At 48.0% G+C, this 17,698-nt stretch overlaps 7 protein-coding genes and 1 non-coding gene across 12 annotated transcripts; 5 read left to right on the top strand and 3 right to left on the bottom strand.

Annotated features, from left to right (window-relative positions):
• The first annotated feature begins 153 nt into the window (after positions 1-153).
• LOC9652834 lies at positions 154-1,915 on the top strand. The gene is made up of 4 exons (XM_024666915.1): positions 154-207; positions 304-1,351; positions 1,399-1,481; positions 1,535-1,915. The coding sequence occupies exons 1-4, from the start codon at positions 154-156 to the stop codon at positions 1,637-1,639; spliced, it is 1,290 nt and encodes a 429-aa protein (XP_024522683.1). The 3' UTR covers positions 1,640-1,915.
• A 366-nt stretch (positions 1,916-2,281) lies between these two features.
• On the bottom strand, positions 2,282-4,279 carry LOC112343443 (COP9 signalosome complex subunit 3-like). The gene is made up of 11 exons (XM_024666904.1): positions 4,060-4,279; positions 3,893-4,008; positions 3,542-3,806; positions 3,425-3,482; positions 3,278-3,367; positions 3,160-3,222; positions 3,019-3,108; positions 2,815-2,973; positions 2,635-2,756; positions 2,501-2,573; positions 2,282-2,430 (listed from the first exon to the last, which is right to left on the bottom strand). Exons 1-11 carry the CDS (start codon positions 4,233-4,235, stop codon positions 2,356-2,358), a joined length of 1,287 nt encoding a protein of 428 aa, XP_024522672.1. The 5' UTR covers positions 4,236-4,279; the 3' UTR covers positions 2,282-2,355.
• Positions 4,280-4,316: 37 nt separating this feature from the next.
• Positions 4,317-5,451, top strand: LOC9652835 (RNA polymerase II-associated factor 1 homolog). Its single transcript, XM_024666916.1, has 3 exons — positions 4,317-5,124; positions 5,198-5,222; positions 5,305-5,451. Exons 1-2 carry the CDS (start codon positions 4,317-4,319, stop codon positions 5,203-5,205), a joined length of 816 nt encoding a protein of 271 aa, XP_024522684.1. The 3' UTR covers positions 5,206-5,222; positions 5,305-5,451.
• A 2,926-nt stretch (positions 5,452-8,377) lies between these two features.
• LOC112343445 (protein ACCUMULATION AND REPLICATION OF CHLOROPLASTS 3-like) lies at positions 8,378-10,543 on the bottom strand. 3 transcript variants are annotated; one of them, XR_002991282.1, is made up of 12 exons: positions 10,255-10,543; positions 10,173-10,201; positions 10,050-10,120; positions 9,859-9,993; positions 9,763-9,811; positions 9,599-9,711; positions 9,493-9,546; positions 9,341-9,442; positions 9,108-9,289; positions 8,668-9,058; positions 8,502-8,605; positions 8,378-8,443 (listed from the first exon to the last, which is right to left on the bottom strand). XR_002991282.1 is itself a non-coding variant. In XM_024666911.1 (11 exons), coding segments are annotated over exons 1-11 (1,521 nt in total). In that variant the 5' UTR covers positions 10,482-10,543; the 3' UTR covers positions 8,378-8,441. The 3 variants fall into 3 exon arrangements, 2 of the variants coding, with proteins under 2 accessions (XP_024522679.1, XP_024522680.1); XM_024666911.1 differs by having other exon boundaries at positions 8,502-9,058; XM_024666912.1 differs by lacking the exon at positions 8,378-8,443 and having other exon boundaries at positions 8,469-8,605.
• A 9-nt stretch (positions 10,544-10,552) lies between these two features.
• Positions 10,553-12,632, top strand: LOC112343444 (pentatricopeptide repeat-containing protein At3g12770-like). Of its 3 annotated transcripts, XM_024666910.1 has the most exons (3): positions 10,553-10,642; positions 10,700-12,268; positions 12,324-12,469. In XM_024666910.1, exons 1-3 carry the CDS (start codon positions 10,607-10,609, stop codon positions 12,378-12,380), a joined length of 1,662 nt encoding a protein of 553 aa, XP_024522678.1. In that variant the 5' UTR covers positions 10,553-10,606; the 3' UTR covers positions 12,381-12,469. The 3 variants fall into 3 exon arrangements, with proteins under 3 accessions (XP_024522678.1, XP_024522676.1, XP_024522677.1); XM_024666908.1 differs by having other exon boundaries at positions 10,554-10,642; positions 10,700-12,632; XM_024666909.1 differs by having other exon boundaries at positions 10,576-10,642; positions 10,697-12,632.
• Positions 12,633-12,639: 7 nt separating this feature from the next.
• Positions 12,640-12,713, top strand: TRNAI-AAU. Its single transcript has one exon. It is a non-coding gene; the product is annotated as a tRNA-Ile (tRNA).
• Positions 12,714-12,931: 218 nt separating this feature from the next.
• On the bottom strand, positions 12,932-14,308 carry LOC9652864. The gene has a single exon (XM_002993169.1). The coding sequence runs from the start codon at positions 14,306-14,308 to the stop codon at positions 12,932-12,934; it is 1,377 nt and encodes a 458-aa protein (XP_002993215.1).
• A 1,798-nt stretch (positions 14,309-16,106) lies between these two features.
• On the top strand, positions 16,107-16,841 carry LOC9652865 (spherulin-4). The gene has a single exon (XM_024666917.1). It carries the CDS (start codon positions 16,107-16,109, stop codon positions 16,839-16,841), a length of 735 nt encoding a protein of 244 aa, XP_024522685.1.
• The last annotated feature ends 857 nt before the right edge of the window (positions 16,842-17,698 follow it).

The raw sequence follows: 17,698 nt of genomic DNA on the forward strand, positions 1-17,698 counted from the left end.
CTCCCTATCCATCCTTGATCGCGTGATTCTTCCTTCTTTCTAGCCTTCACCGCCATCGACGCGCAACGCCCTCGGCCCTGGAGCGAACTAGTTTCTGATGTGCCAGCATTCAGGGTGGATATTTGGGCGCGGCCGAGCGATTGTTCTTCGGAGATGGCGGATTTCCAATCCGAGGTCCCAGCACCTTTTTATGCTAGAAAATTCCAGGTTGTTTAGATCTCTCTCACCTTTCTTCAACTTAACTAACATCCAAGTTCTGTACTCGAACCTTTTCAATACGTTCTCTTCCAGCCTAGGGTATAGAATGGGCCTGTGGTTGAAGCATGGCGAAGGTTTTGGCCTCGTGGGCGATGGAACCAAGCTGCCGGTAAGGGCTATCGCTGCGTTTTGGAAGCTGGATCCCGCGACTCTGTGTATTGGCGACGATGTGCTGCTCGCGGATGCAACTGGAACCTCCATCTTCGACGTGGAATCCATCCGGCAGACGGCAGTCAGGAGTGGCCTGGGCGATGGCAGCTCCAAAGACGCAGCCATCATCGCTCAAGAAGAAGAAGAAATACAAATACCAAATTGGGCAGAGATGAGCCGCAAGCGGCTCGAGGCATCGCGGCAGCTGGACGAAGAGTTCCGCCAGGTGTTCTTCAAGGCCGAGGGAGCTATCCACGCTTACCACAACCGGGTAAGGGAAGCAGCCGACGATATCCGGGCAAGTGGTTCTATCGCGTGGGTCGCCAGGATGACGAAGAGCTCGACGCCACAAACAGGTGTGGAATGGTGACGCTGGTGAGGCCGGATGGAACTTGCGTCACGAGCTACGCTTGCATGAAGAAGAAGGCGGAGGAGGAATCCGATGGCAAGCGCTACGTTGTGTGCGTGGACGGGAGGCGATACGAGTGCGTGTCAGAGGTGGCGGGTGGAGTGGGAGTTTTAACTCCCGCGCAGGGATGCTCCCAGAGCTTCTCGGCCTGCGCGGTGGTGGCGCCGATGCCAGGGCCGTGGCTGACGGTGGTGTCGGCGTCGTGGGACCATGACGGGAACAAGAAGCCGCTGCTCGTGGCCGGAACATCGGTGGGAGGCGATGGCGGACGATTTGAGGATCTCTTGGAGTACGAGACGAGCTGTCAATTCCCTCCTTACCGTCATATCATGCTGTCATGCGACGGGGCAAAGATCGAGTGTGGAGCGCCAGTGATGACTCCCAGGGGTAGCTTGACGGGCGTGGTGGTGGGATTTGGGAAGCTCAGGAATGACAAGAGGAGGTCCAAGAAACTAAAGCCGCCATACAATTTTCCCATCACCAAGGGAGACTTTGGGCGCTTCTTTAAAGGAGTGCCGGAATCCATCGCCGAAGGTAAGCAAGCTTGTTGAGGCATTTGGAGTGATTTTGTTTGTCAGCAGATTGCAGGGCCGGGGTGGAGGTGAATTGCATGTACTACAATACCGTCGAAGGCAAGATTGGCTTCCCAGCTATTGAATGGAGGGTATGTTCCTACTATTATGATCCTTGTCAGTCAACTTACACACTTAGGTGCAGCACAAGAACTACTTCAAAGCAGATGGTACAATTGTTCGGTTAAGCTGCCTGGAACACCGTGATCGAATCCTTCGCCCTCGCGGGATTGGTAGACGCGCTCGATAGGGATCAAGCCCGATGGATCCACGCTTTAGGACTCAATTCTTCCTGGGGATTCGGCCTCGATCCGGGAAAAGAACACTATAGCTGCCTTGTATTCCATGGCGGCTGGATTGGAGGGAGCGGCGGAGAATGTGGTGCCCCGGAGTGGAGCGCCATACGTGATCTTGTCGAGCGCCATCGCCGTGGAATCCTTGAGACAATAGGATATACTGCATTTTCATAAAACAATTGTCACATTTGGAGATTATTCTATTCTTGACATTGTCCATACCTTCAAAAGATGTTGTTTCTACGGGACGCGTTGGACAAGAGCTCATCAGCATCGACAACGAGAACGTCACCCCTCCGCAAATTGAAGGTGATCGAATCAAGTTTCTTCTCTCATTTTCTGATAAAAGTTTTCCCACCGTTTGTAGTGACTGCCGTTACCAGTAAGATCTGTCGCTTCTTCATGCCTGAACTCTAGAGACTTAAGACATACTGTTCGTCAACTAAAACCATTTCAGGGCACGCAGATGTAGTGTCCTGAAACGCCCCGCAGTTGCAAACATCGTGCCCTTGCATATGGCCTTTTCTACATTCCACGAAGAAAAAGAAACAGAGATACCACTCGTTAGCTATGAAGCACTCTCGATTAGGATGAACTGCGGGAACGTCAAGGCCTGTGCTTCGAGTATGGAGCTAAGAAACCATTAGATTTGATCGATTACAATTTCTGCCTAAAAATTAGAGAAGGCCTTTTGTGGCACCAGCTCAAAGTCGTCACTGTCATAGCGCGTCCGTTCTCTTCCTACCTGGAAAATAACTCGCGAGAAGGAAGCTTGTTAGCACAACACAAACGAGGAGATTTGATTCATAGCTTACTTTGCTGAGGAAGGCCTGATCACAAGACACTTGCTCGTCTACAGCCGTCAGCTTCTTCGCTAGCCTGATCACCCTGCGGCAAGGAATAGCAACGCATTCAACTTCTTACTTGCAATGGAAAGGGAAGAGCTTACTTCTGGATTTCGGAATGAAGACGCTGGCTCATCTCCCGCGTCTTGTACTGCTCCGAGTCCTCTTGGAAGCGAACCATCCCATCCTTTTGATTTATAGTGGCAAAAATCTCTCCATCTTGTATCTGTAAGACAGCACCAGGTATGAACGAGTGTAAAAGAACGATGACATGGGGCTCAAACCATTTGAAGGACGTGCAGCTCGGCATCCTTGGCGCTCTCCAGCTGAACAGTCTGTGCGATGTCTTGTAAAGACAGGGTGAGGTACGTTTGAGTAAGTCTTTGTATGTTCCTCTTGTAAAGGGATGCCACCACTTGCTTCGCCAAACCCAAGTTCTTGTCCTGTGCGTAACAAGTTAAAAGAGGTCGAGAGTTTTCTCTTCTTACATTTCTAAAGGCTTCTTCGTGACTGGTAAGGCAGCGTTGGAGATCCGTGATGTTGCGATTGTTGTACACAGTAACCAACTCTATATAGCCCTGCAAGTTTGCGAGGAATGTAAAATACTGACTGTGGAAACTTCAAGCTACCTGACAGCATCCTTTCAAATTCCTCTGGACGATGGAGGGCGTGTACTTTGGGAAGGGAGGCACCTACGAGGATTTCTTGTTACTTCACAAACGTAGACGGCAAAGGCCACAGAATTACCTGACCGTTGTGAATCAGGCACACCAGTACGTACTTCTTGTATGCCTCCACTGCTATGGCATTCATCACGTGAGCAGGAGCTGTGAAGGCCTACCAAGTGAAACAAATAAAAATAAGACCGTGTCTGGCTGATTAAGAATCTCTTACATGCTGCAGTAACTCCATGGCTCGCAAGAAATTCTTCAAGCCGATTTGTACCATGCCGCTGGAAGTAAGAGTAAGTTTACTGCAAGAAATGAGAAAAGGAAATCGAAGACCACGTACCCGTAGTAGCAGTAGAGCAAGTAGTCTTTGGGAACAAGCCCGGTCTTCTTGGGGTCTATCTCAAAGATCTGGTCCTCCAGGATCGGAGCAGCAGCCTTGTAGCACTTGGAGAGCAAACACACGAGCAAAAAATCCGCATGAATGGGCGTCAAGTACTCGGAGGATGGCTGGAACTTCCTGATGGCGACTTGGAGTGGAAGAACAGCACGAATGGGCCTGTGCATGTTCATCGCGTGTTCCCTTAGCTTCCGGCACAGGGAATTGACTATAGCACCACAGAAAACACCATGAGCTAACAAGTTCTTTGATTCTCCAAGAACAAGAGAAAACAAAGAAAGAAGGAGAACTCACATTTATCCGGGCAGTAGCGAATCTGCTCGGGCGAACAAACCGTGATAAAGTTCGTCACGGACATGAGGAAATTCTCGGCCTCCTCTCTCGAGGGCCCGGCAGACCATCTCCCATCCCTGATTACAGAAAAGGTCTCTCTTTGTCTCAAAGAAACAATCGAAACTTACAGAATGAAAAGGAAGCCGAGGGAATGCTTGGCAGGATCCAAGGCGTGGAGCGCCGGCTGCAATCGCGCGCCCTGGGATCGCATCGCGTCATCGTTCTGGCGCAGGAGGACGAGAAGCTGGCCGAGATCATCCGCGCTTCCAGACAGCCCTTGGACCTGTGTGACGAGCTGCTCCATCGATAAACCCTAAAATATTTTTTTCCGCCACTCCCCGGAATCGAGCTCTAGATCTGCGTGAAGAAAGCCCTAGTAAAAAAAATGGCGGATGGAAGTGGAGGAGAGGCCGCCCTGGCGATGGCAGAGGTGAAGAGAAGAGCGCGCGATGAGATCGCCGGCGACGCTGCTGCTGGAGGCAAGAGATTACGCGCGACGGAGCTCTTCGATGAGCCGCTCGCGGCGGCGTCGCGGCCATCGCCAGGGATCAAGCACCAGGCGCAGGAGAATGGGGTAAGCATCAGGGACGAGGAATTCGCGACCGCCGAGGTTGTGAATGCCAGCCGGGGCAGCGCAGCGGCCGTGGAAGATTTCGGGGAGGAGGAGGATGGACTGCGGTCGGATGTAGAGGAGGAGGAAGAGGAGGAGTTTGTAGATGAGACCGAGAGCGACGAAGAGGACGATGATGGGGAAGAAGGGGATTACACGGACGAGGACGACTACAGCGATGTGGAGCTCCAGCTATCGGGCGCTCAAAATCGCCCGAGAAGGATAGAGAAGGGGATCGTCCTGGACAAGGGGAAGAACAAGGCGGCGGCGGCGGCGGCGGCTCCTCCGCAGGACTACAAAGGCAAAGGCAAGGCGATCGTCCAGGAGGAGGACAGTAGCAGCGACGATAGCGAAGTGGGCGTGGACGAGGACGAGTTCCTCAAGGCAAACATGGCAGCGCTCAGGGACGCCGATGCGCTGGAGGAGGTGGACTTGAACAACATTCTTCCCACAAGGACGCGCCGGCGGACGATCCAGCAGCCCGTCCATTGCGATGATCCTGGCAATGGATCCAGCGAGGAGGACGAAGACTATGTTGCCGGTGGCGAGCTCGGCACTCCAGGAGGAGGAGGAGGAGGAGGAGGTAGGCAAACACAGAAAAAAAGTCGATTTCTTTTCTTCCAGATCGAGCTGAAACTTCGTCCGTGGTTTTCCAGGGAAATGATCACGCTGCTGTACGTGGTATGTTCTTCCATTTCTTTTCTCTGTCGCTGAGATCTCTTAGATTTGATCGTGTGATAGTTTTGGTGGTCTGTGAATGCAGGTGACCTGTTGCCTATGCGTATTTCATTGCTGCAAAATGTTTGCCAGTTTTGATGCAATGTAGGGTTTTTTTGTCTTCCTGGTAACTTTTATTTTCTTACTTTCTAACTCAATGTAAATATTGGATTTTCAACTACCTCCTCGAATATTCTTCTAGTGTAGGGCGCCGAAATCAGGCGCTCTCCGTTTCGATTTCCATGGCAATGCCTTCTCCGGCAAGGGGAAATCTCACAGGATTGTCTTCGGGCTCCAGCATCGTCTGTCCGAAATGCCAGGAAGAATGTTCCCAGGAATTGATGAGCGAGTTCATTGGGACGAGGAGCTCGACGCCAAAATGTGTGGAATGGTGAAGGCTGGTGACGCCTACGTGAAGGCCAAGCGACACCACATATTAAGCTCGCCGAAAAATCTCTCTTTTGCCTTGCGAGCTTTTGTTTTGCATGGAAAATGATGTTCCAGAAGACCAGGTTTCAAAGCAAGTATTGCCCACTACATTCCTCTCCGGCAGACCATCTTTGGAAAGACAATAAGGCGGCATTTTGCGATTTATCTCTGCGAGCAAATGATGTTCCAAAAGACCAGATTTCAATAAAATCTTTGCCTCGTTCGGCAGACCATCTTTGCAAAGGTGACATGCCCATCTTCCGAATAGATATGAAGCATCACTGTCCACGAAAAGAGGTTCTTCTCGCTCATCTCCTCGAACATTTACCACGCACAAAAAATTCGAGCTCAAAAACACTCCGGTAATCCAGATGATAAGGAACGTCAAGGTGGAGCTAAGACATAGCCATCCTTTGCCTACGACGCACAAAACTTTGCAGGTTTCAGCCGAACGTGTTTGGAACGTTTGCGAACGCGTTCGGCCGTTCGCAAACGCTTTTGGTCCTGGAGCCGAACGTTCACGAACGCGTTTGGCGTTTGGCGTTTGGAGTTTGGCGAACTTGAATCGGTGCCAGCATTCAGGATGGAGATTCGGGCGAGGCTGAGCGATTGTTCTTCGGAGCGCCAGATCTTGCCTCCGCGAGGAAAATGATCGAGCGTGGACAACGATGCTTCAGGCCTATTTGGAAGATGGGCTTGTTATCTTCGCAGCTCTATGTTTTTATTGAATGCCGAGTGAGCTTCTTGCGTATGCCCGAAATGGGCAAACTATTGCCCATCTGTGTCTGCAAATTGCAGCCATGCCCGAGACAAATGCTGTGTCATCGCGGATGGTGCCAAGCGTATGCCTCCATGCCAGATCGAGACACAGTCTCCTGGAATCTTCTACTCCATTCCTGGGTCTTCGAGAGGAAGATTGATCGTGCAGGGCACTATCTGGCAAATCGATGCGCGCCATGCAACAGGAAAGGAATATAAAAATCGGGTTTTTATCAGAGCGCGATGTCGTGCTCCAGATCTGGGGGCGTTTGCATAGTAATTACCCGCGGGCGTTTGAATAATCCAAGAATTACCCGCCATACTTTTGTCATACAATCCAGATTCCATGACCTGGTCTTGTCAATGGTTACATCTCGGGTTACATTTACAAGGAGCATGACCGCGACATCACTTGGCAGCTTTACGCTCTTGGACCTCCTCTTGTCATACCTGAGCTTTCCACGCACACAACGTAGCGCTTGCCATCGGATTCCTCCTAGCTCGTGACGCATTTGCGGCGTCGAGCTCGTCGTCCTGGCGATCCACGTGATAGAACCAGCCGATGAACTGGCTCGCCTCGGCCTCGAGCACCCGGATATCGTCGGCTGCTTCCCTTACCCGGTTGTGGTAAGCGTGGATCGCTCCCTCCGCCTTGAAGAACACCTGGCGGAACTCGTCGTCCAGCTGCCGCGATGCCTCCAGCTTGCGGCTCGTCCCAGAGGTCTTTGGAGCTGCCGTCGCCCAGGCCACTCCTGACTGCCGTCTGCATCTTCTCCTGGAAGTATGACAACGCTCTCGGTCATTACGTGGAACTGTCGGGGGCTCAGCTCTGACGACAGTCGTCTCAACAAGCGGGCCCAGCTCCGGATGGATTCCACGTCGAAGATGGAGGTTCCAGTTGCATCCGCGAGCAGCACATCGTCGCCAATACAGAGCCGCGGGATCCAGCTTCCAAAAGGCAGCGATGGCGCTTACCAGCAGCTTGGTTCCATCACTCACGAGACCAAAACGTTTGGCCTCCTGCTCCCCATGCTTCAACCACAGGCCCATGAGTATTTGAGTATTTGAGTAATCTGGCTGGAGAAAGTGTGCCAGCCTTCTATCGGGAAATTAGGCGAGCGAGATCATCTTCGCGATAAATTCCAATAGCGCCACTCTGCAGGATCATTTCAAAACCAGGATACCGCGTCCCTGCGAGGAGCTGATGGGATCATCCTCGCGCACAGGTAATCGACTAACGAGCTTAGTGAGGATGGAACTCTTGATATAGGCCGTTGTTCCTCCCGGAAGGACGTTACTGCTTGTTTTCCAGGCGGTGTTCATGCCCGCAGCTCCATGCAGCGTCAAGCCAAGGTGATAGAATGATATCAGAAACGTATTTGGCGCGAAACTAAGACCCCCGAGTCCCAAGTCTCGCACCACCTACAAAGAAGGAAAAAGGACGCCATCAAAGATGGATAGACAAGAAGAAAGATATGATCACCTGGAGCCGGACGAGTCGCAAAAGATGCATTCGCCATGCCTCGAATTTTTCCAGAAGTGCCCAAACAAAACACTGCCGTCTGCCGAGTAGTATCGCCCTTGTCCGTGCGCTCTCCCTTGCACAAATTCGGCATGGAGCCGGTCGCCCGAGTGGAAATAAAACCATCCCTGAGACCACACCTCAATGCTTGGCTTGACGATCAAAACACATACCTTTCCATGGATGAGATTGTCACGCCAGTGCCCTTGGTAGACGTCGCCATTTGCATAGTAAAGCGTTCCCATCCCATTTCTCTTGCCTTGGACCCAATCCCCGTCGTAGAAGCTCCCATCAGCGAACGTCCATCGACCCTGAAAACGTATAGCCACGATGAGAAAATAAGAAGGAATTTAAACGCTCGTTACTTGATTACCTTGCCATCTGGTTGTCCTCCTTCACAACGTCCTTTATACGAACCACCTTGACAGTTCATCTCCACCGACGGAGAGAGGCTTCTCGGACTTCGCTCGTTTTCCTGGTGAAGCTAATGTTAAATATGTAAGAACAAACCAAATGGAAACTTGCCAGCATACACGCAGCTCGTTCCGACAGAGACTGCTCTGGCCTGTTGCGATCTTTGTCTTGGATCAACTCGGAGGCCGTTCTACACGCCTCCAACACCGCGTCGATTCCCATCCTTAGAACGCCGGTGTTAGGCACTGCAGCAGGGTCACAAGGCAACGGTTGCAGCGCATTCACCTTGTTTGCTTCGTGTGGTTCCATGTAGCTGTTTGCCTGTGCTTGCCGGATTTCTCGAACTCGACCAGGCTGCCGAGGCTCGTTTGATCTCGACTGGGCCCAAGCTCTCGCGTTATCAGAAAATGGTCCTGATTCCCATGAACGACATTCCTTATCACTCGTAGAAGCGGTTGGAAACGTTCTCTGTGCCTTTGAATCGATGTGAGTTTCAGTCACGGAAGTTCCATTTGCTCTTGTATTCTCTCGACTTGTTGATGAAGAGTTTTTAGCAAGGAAATTCTCTGTAAAAGTAGAGCTCGACGTAGGAGCATTCTGACAATGTCCGCGGCTGTCTTGACGCGTGCTGGGATACACAACTTTTCCAATCAAGTTGTCTTTTACAGTTTCCATCCTGCATTGAAACTTCAAGACTTTTTCTCACGTAAGAAAGCTGCATATACCTCGTTGTCATTAACAGAACGTGATGAGTTCCAGGAGCCAAACTTGCATCAAGCACGGAAAAGCATGCAATTGTCGCCTCTGTTTTTGATACAGAACGGAGAATGCGCGCAGCGGTGCGCATTTCATCCTTTCGTACTCGCTTTGAGTTGGTCAGGGCACAAATTATTGGTCCTTGTCTCTCCTGCTCGCATCAGTTAGTATTGAGACGTATACACCAGAAAGAAAAACATACCGTCTCTGACACGGGAACCATGTCGAGAGCTTCCTTGACTGCTTCCGTCAGCGAAATCCCACTTCCAAGCCTTACATTTGCTGAGCCCCATAGCCGAAGGATCTGAGCAGAACCGAATAGTAACAAATGAATGAAAGAGAAACGTATCTTACCATTTCAGAAATAGAGAATTCAGTAGTTCCATCATAAAAGAAAGACGTTTGGCCCTGTAGAAGACGATGACAGTTGTCGAAAACTAAGAGCAATGTCGTCACTTACAGATATCAACTGAGAGACAGCCTGAACTCCGAGTGAAACCATAATGTTAGATAGACAAGTTGCTTCCATTACAGTAAGACCATCTCTTGTCAGTAATGTCTCGTGATCGATCACTGCAAAGTAAGAAACCTCACATAATTTGCGACAAAGATCAGTCATCTTACCAAGAAGTAAGTCAGCAGCAGCTTTAAGAGTGGCAAGACTCCGCTCAGCCTACTTTCGAAGAAACAGTAAAAACTGCCAGCTCATCAAAGACTTACTTTCTCCAGACGTCTTTGGCCCTCAAATCTGAATGGTTTCGTGGCGATACAAAACCCGATACCACCACCAGCGCGCACAGCCCTGAGTTTAGCACATATTGCATCCAAGCATTGACAAGTCCCTGCTCCAAAGACCTTGAAAATATGCCTGAGTTTATCTTCGAATGGAATAAAATCTCGTATAAACATACCAGCACAATCGCAGCTTCCACAGTTGATGAAGTTTCAGCAAGCCGAATAAGCGGTCCTTCCATTTCGATTCCTAAGCACAGAAATATTTTCACGGAAACGAGTAAAGAAGAATCAATTCGTACCTTCTCTTACTTCCATTCTCTCTCGAAACCTGTTAAGAAATTTATATAGCTAAGGCTAAAAACGAAGAAGAGAATGAGCTACCTTTGGTTCAAGACTGTCGCAACTCGCGAGCTCCACAATGCCGCCCGCGACGATTCTAGCTCGGGATTCCTCTCCTTCTCTTGTCTAGAACCAAGCAGCACACTGCATTCTACCACTCTTCTCTTGCTCTCGGGCGACATCGATACCTTCAAAACACAGGGCTCACGCAATCGCGCAACGGCAGCTCCACTGGCCTGGCAAAATGCCACGCCGATGCCCAGCGCCATTGCCTCGCCCTCCCAGCGCTCGCCCTAGCGCTGGCCCTTCCCTATTTCCAAAATCTCCTTCCCTCCATTATTTAGGGTTCTTTGAGCAATGCGATTCCATCGCGCTCGCTTCTAGGGAGGATGGAATGCAGCGATCGATCCAGACGCCAGATTTCTGTCAGGTAAGTGAGCTTTCGCAAAGGATTCCAAGCTAGGCCGACCGTTTTTCTTCCTAGTAGCTCGAGACCATCGATCGCAAGCAGACCAGGCTACGACGATACCTCGCCGGGCTCAAAGAATGCGGCAGCTCCAAGGATCTGGCAAGAGGGAAAAGAATCCACAGCGAGGCCGTCCAGAGTGGGGACGAGAGCAACATCTACTTGGCCAGCAGTCTCATCAGCATGTATTCCAAGTGTGGAGATCTTCCCGACGCGAGGGAAGTTTTCGACAGGCTTCCTCGCCGCAACCGCGACGTAGCAGTCTGGACGGCCTTGATCATGGGCTACGCGGACAACGGACTGGAAGATCGAGCACTGGAGGAGTTTTTCCGCATGGATTGCCCGCTGAATCCTCGACCATTCGTCGCTGCGCTCAAGGCTTGCTCGAGTCTGGCGGAGAAGGAAGAAGCCATACAGGATGGTGGTAAGGCTATGGCGATTAAGTCAAGGAGCCTCGAGAGAGGCCGGGAGATACACGCTCGGGCTTGCAGGCTTGGATTCGACTCTAGTGATGTTTTCGTGGGGAATACGCTGGTGGATATGTACGCGAAGTGCGGAAGCATGGCCGATGCTCGCAGAGCGTTTGAGAAGATCATGGCTCCAGACACGATCTCCTGGAACGCTCTAGTGCTGGGATATGCAACGAACCACGAAGAAGCAGTGGCCTTTGAGGTGTTCTCTCGATTTCTCTCGACTCGGCTCCAACCGGATCATTTGAGCTTTGTGGCAGTTCTCAAGGCATGCAGTAGCTTAGCAACGAAAGAAGTGGCTGCTCATAACAGGCTCGTCAAAGTTTTTGCTTTGGAGAAAGGCATGGCTGTTCATGCTGAGGCAGGAAGAAGAGGACTTGATACCAGCCTCTTCGTGGCCAGCAGTCTAGTAGACATGTACTCCAAGTGTGGGAGCATGGTGGACGCTCAGAGGATCTACAACAAGCTGGAGTCATGCAACGTTGTTCTTTGGACAGCGCTCATGCTGGGATACGCAGAAAATGGCGAAGAAGATCTGGCACTGAAGCTATTCATAGAGCTAAGACCGAGAAGTTGCCGACCAAATGCTCTGAGCTTTCTGGCTGCATCGAAAGCTTGCACCGGCCTCGCAGTGAAAGAAGAAATCCAACACCAACAAGTGGAGACGATCAAGAGAAGGCCAGTGAAGATCAACTCTCTGGAGAAGGGGATGGCCGTGCACTCAGAAGCTATCAGGTGTGGCTGCTGCGATCTCTTCCTCACGAGCAACCTGGTGGACATGTACGCAAAGTGTGCAAGCATGGAGGACGCTCAGCGGGCCTTTGACGGAATGGAGCGGCGAAACGCGGTTCTATGGACGGTACTTCTGGCGGGATACGTTGAAAACGGTGAAGGTGAAAAGGCTTGCGAGCTCTTCGCTCCAATGCAACGCGACGGATGCCATCCAAACTCGGCCTCATTCGTCGCAGCACTGGGGGCCTGCAGGGACGGAGTTTCGATCGAAACCGGCAGGGCCTTCCACGCTGATATTTGCCGGAGTGGCGTCGAGTGTGAGACACAGGTCGGCAGCAAACTCGTGGACTTGTATTCCAAGTCCGGGATGGTGTCCAAAGCTCGCGAGGTATTCGATTCACTTCCAGAGAGGAACTTGGTAACTTGGACGTCGCTACTGGCAGGATATAGTCGCGAAGGGAGGACGCGAGAGGTTTTCCATCTCTTCGGCGGGATGCTAGACGAGGGCCTCCAGGTGGACAGGGTGACGATGCTGTGCCTTCTCACGGCTTGTAGCCATGCCGGGCTCGTGGAGAGGGGCCGTGAGCTTCTTAAGTCGATGAGCTCCAGGTATGGAGTGAGTCCTGGCGTGGAGCACTGCGAATGCATGGCCGATTTGCTGGAGAGAGCTAACGAGCCCGAAGCTGCAAGAGAGATGAGAAAGATGGTGGCCAGGAAAGAAAATCCAACAATAATAAACTGAAATTAACTTAGTGCTAAGGCCTTTTAGCTCAGTTGGTCATACCGTGGTGCTAATACCGCCAAGGTCGCAGGTTCGAAACCTGCATAGGCCAAAAGTGCTGTAGTAAACAAGGATGTTTTTTCTCTCTATCTGCGGCTTTAAGAAATCTTCCATAACCTTGTATAGTTTCTGATTCATACGCCGAATGTTGTATCGATCAATGTTCCAATGTTAATGAACTTGGTGTTATTTACATATAATATTTATGGCAGAACTATTAGTTATGTTCGATAGCTAATAACTTATTAGCAATTGGTATATCTCATGCATTTAACTTCTAACCGGCTTTTCAAGCAAAGCAGTGAGAAAGACATGGCGAGAGCTGTGAGAGTCAACGGACCATCTAACTCTCTCATAGCCCATGCGATCAATGGCAGGAACATAGACCGTTTGCAACATCTCATAGCTGCAAGCCAGCTTCTCGAGCCACAAGAGCCCTCCAGGCCTCAATATCCTGTCCAGATCATACACAAGGAACTCGAAGCTTTCAGCGGGCATGGAGCCCGATCCAACGATGTCCTCGGCGTGGACGATATCCATGGTGTTGTCAAAGAAGGGCAGCCGCTGGGATATGGTGACATGCATGGGCACCAAGCCCCTCGCCGCCACGACACTGCTCAAGGGAGCGCCCACGTCCAATGTGGTGGTGACGATCGTCACGCCCATCTCTCGCATCCTAGCTGCAAAGGTTCCACTCCCGCCGCCCAGATCGAGCCCAATCCTCAGCCCACCTCGCTTCATCGCCAGCACCCCGTGAATGACGAGGTCGTGATCGTCGCGAGCGCTCACCCATCTGTGCTTCTCCTTGTCCAAATCGAGGCAGGAATCGCAGCTCATGATCGAGCTCGAGCTATGGCGGCCCAGGCAGCTGAAGTTCTTGCAGGCGTAGTGCGTCCAGAGGATGGAATTGTCGGGAGGGAGGCTCCAGAGACAAGCCGGGAAGGGCAGCGGATCGCTGGACGAGTTTGGGGATATTGCGAAGCATCGCCTGCGCGGGAGAGGCTCGCAGCCTTGCAGCATCAGCGTTTGTGCGAGATCGGAGTCGTCCGGGCAAAGGCCTCCCACGGGGTAGTCCATGAAGGTCTGGAGGAGATCCTTGCTGCTGGATCCGGCGCACGCGTGGCCCACCGGCGATGCCACCCTTGAGATCTGGAAGAGCTTGTGCTTGCCGAGAGGAAGGTCGCGGAGCGCGATGAACTCCTGGAGCTCGGAGCTGGGGATTGGATCCAAGAGATTGAGGTTGTCGTTCACATTTTCGGGATGCATGGATTGATCTTCGTTCTCCTCTCGCTGACTCCTTGGCTTTGGATCTCGCTGCTGATCTAGCCGACCCAGAAACGAGGATAGATCGTTCCGGATCCCGACCAGCTGAATCTGCGCTAGCTCCAGCTCGTGGTGGACGCGAGAGATGTGGCTCGTGATCTTCGTCGCCTGAAGCTTGCTCGATCTTTCGCCGGCTAATCTGGAGAAGAAGCTGCTGTAGCTCTTGCTGCCATGATCGTGCTGCGAGCTCGTTGCTGTGAGGCTGTAGAGCATCACAAAGTTGGTTCCAAGGAGACAAAGTAGAATCACGCATTTCCAAATGCCTATGCAAATCCTAGTGCAGTAGCTACTCTTTTTCTCGTCTGCCGCTCTCTTGCTTCCCATCTCTCTCTATAGATTGAAAGTTTCGTGGCTCGCTCATGGCATGCTTGAAGGAATGAAACTCAGATCGTGGATTAACTATAGAAGATCAATCATGATGGCTTCGTGGATTATAGTATGATGGTCAGGTTGGTAATCATGGCGATGCGTTGGAGGAAAATTTTCCTATGTAGATTCCACTTTGTTGGTATCCCATGGACTTCGTAATATTTTGAAATACTTTCATAATGTCTATCTTAATAATTCGTATCTTCATGATCCTAGGAAAAACTCACCGCTCAAGCTTGCTAAAAGTCATACCAGAATTACTATCAAATGGTCATCCCACCATTCCAGAATGCCGGAGGCCTATCAATTCTCTACTGTATAGATACGTGAAATCTAGGAGCCAGTGTAGCTTGGGGGTGAACAATCCTGGGAAAACAACCCAGGATACTAATTCAGCTCTTAACTGGACTCAAGCTTCTTGGACAAATAAGTATGATAAAAGAAATTTCCTTGCAGTGGGTTTGAATTTGAATATCTTTGAGTGTTACTTAATTTCTCAATTAGAATGAACTTAGAACCCTCGAGTTCATTAAGTTTTGTATTTGCCCGAACAAAGGTGTATCAACTAAATAAGGTTTTCAATGAAATTGTCAATAGAAAAAATCCAAAAATTATAAACTAAATGAATTTGCTTGTAGTACAATTCACTATGCTTTAGTGTTCTCTAATCATTATGCAAACTTTCATAAAAGAAACAAATATTCATACCATAAATTTCTTTCCAAGTAATTTCTATAACTGATGGAGAATATTAAAACAATCGTGGAATAGATAAGTTATAAAATAATAATTTATTGCGGTTTTCTTAATAGTAGTGTTATTCCTATTTATCAATATAATTGATAAAATAAAAGTTTATAATTATAAACATGTTTGTAATTTATAAACAATATATTAATCTTATTGCATATCAACCATTAGATGGTAGAATAAACTATAATATACTACAAAGTGTTTAGGAAAGTTTATAAATTATAAATACAAGATTAATCTAAATGAATAATAACTGTTAGATTGTAGAATATCCTAGAATATTCAAGCATATTCTAGCTATATTCACTGGCATTTTAGTCCCCTACCATTTTGCCTTAAGTAAACCAATAATTTGTATGTTGTCTAATGGCTTGCTATGAACTTTTTGTTGAAGGATTAAAAAAATATTAAACCAAAATCATATCAGAAAAAGTATATATTACATATATACATAGAAAATAAAATGATTTAAACTTTAGAGTATTATTTTATTTCCTGGATGCTGGATCTATGCCCTTAAAAACATAAAAATAAATAAAATATGAATCTATGCAACTAAAAGTAAAACATAATTGGAAATTAATGGGAATGTTGTGTAAATTCTTACAAATTTATAAAAAGAATAATGAATATCTAAAAATTTATTTTTATATATACAAGAATATTCAAACATATGCTAGAAGAAGATAATAATATCAATAGGTAGAGAACCACTTCTGGCTGTGTGGTGGATTTAGAGCTTTAGAAAAGATTGGTATGTGTGGTAAGATAAAGGAGAGGTGTTGCTACAGAGCTACAAAATTGTCAAAAGTAAGATATTGCCTTATTGGTGATCAATTAAAAGCCCAACTCTATATAATAGTCTCATTAATTCAAAACATCTCACCCTCTCTTCTTTTTTACTTTCATGTTTAGTGGATCATATCTCATAATGTCTCTCTTAGCAATGCTTATCTTCACAATCCTAGGAAGAACTCACTGCTCAAGCCTGCTGAAAATCATGGTACCAGCATACATCTATCCTTCTCCCGGCAATACTGCATGGCAGACCCTCACTACCCAAGCAGCCCAATTTCCATACCGCCTGGTTACAATCATAAATCCCAATAATGGTCCTGGTACTTCTGCAATCTCAGACTACCAAAATGCCATCCAAGCTTTCAAGAATGCCCAAGGTCTCTCACTCGGTTATGTTCCCACAACATATGGCAACCGGGCATATGCAAATGTTATTTCTGATGTTGATAAATACTATAGCTTCTACCCCAATATCAGTGGCATCTTTTTTGATGAGGCAAACTCCAACAATGGCTCCCAAGGTTATTACCAGAACCTCTATAGATATGTGAAATCTAAGAGCTCATGTAGCTTGGTGGTGAATAATCCTGGGACAGCAACACTGGAATCTTATCTAATATATAATGGGTCACGAGTGACTGATGTGATCTGTGTCTTTGAGGGTAACAATACAGCACAAAGAGCTCTCACTTGGACTCAAGCTTCATGGACCAATAAATATGACCGAAGTAATTTCCTTGCAGTGGCTTACAATATCAGTAGTGGGGTTTACCAGAGTGTTATGGATCATGCTTACCAGCAAAACACTGGATGGGTTTATGTTACTGATGATGGTGGCAATAATCCTTATGATAATATTCCACCTTATTTTGCAGACCAAGTAGCTTATGCAAGTACTTATTCGAAGAACCAGAATTGTCCATGGAATATTATATAATGAGATAGATCGGTACAGATGGATGTATAAAGGTCACCCCATGGGGCATCAGATCTATTGGCAAAGTTATTGCATGTTGTTGTTGTTGCTTCTAGAATGTCTTGAAGCTTGCTTAAGGTGGGTGACAAATTATTGTTGGGTAAACTGCAATTCATCAAGCCTGTAGGGTGGATGTTTTGATGATGAACTAATACTGATGAGAGCCACTAAAACCTCTATTCAAATTTCACATTTACTAATTAATTTACCTTTTCTCGTAAAGTATGGGCATTCTTGGATGATGATCTATTTCATTGCACACTAGCAAAGCATCCAACCTTTTATATTTGGAACTTATTTTGGAGGGACAGTAGCATTGGAGTAAGGAGTGATTTTATTGAAAACTAACCTCAAGTTAATTTAAAAACATAATGGGTCTATATTAATCCTACATGCGTATAGTAAGTTTTGAGTTCAAATTCTGTGAGTAAATATTTAATGTTTGAATCCTGTTGTGGTGTCAAAATACACTTTATCCAATACAAGGAAATAACAAATACATAACAATGTAAGTGCTATAGAAGTTTATGGCTTAATTTCCTCATATTTTTCTAATGTGGCTACTATTGCTGACTATGATGGAGGCAATAGGCTATTGTACTATAGGCCTCTCCATTTTGGGTGAATTTTCTAGCCACTCAAAGAATTTTTCATTAAGAAAATCTACAAGATAAACATAATAGAAAGATTGATACTAGATCATTTAGTTTATATGATCTTTTACACTGCTTGACTTTTACCAAGTACTTCATTTTCTTTTAGGTGCTATGATCAGTAAACTTCCATTCGAGGTATATAATATCTATTTTAAGCATTGC

Source organism: Selaginella moellendorffii, unplaced genomic scaffold, assembly GCF_000143415.4.
Source record: "Selaginella moellendorffii unplaced genomic scaffold, v1.0 SELMOscaffold_150, whole genome shotgun sequence".
Lineage (NCBI taxonomy): Eukaryota > Viridiplantae > Streptophyta > Lycopodiopsida > Selaginellales > Selaginellaceae > Selaginella > Selaginella moellendorffii.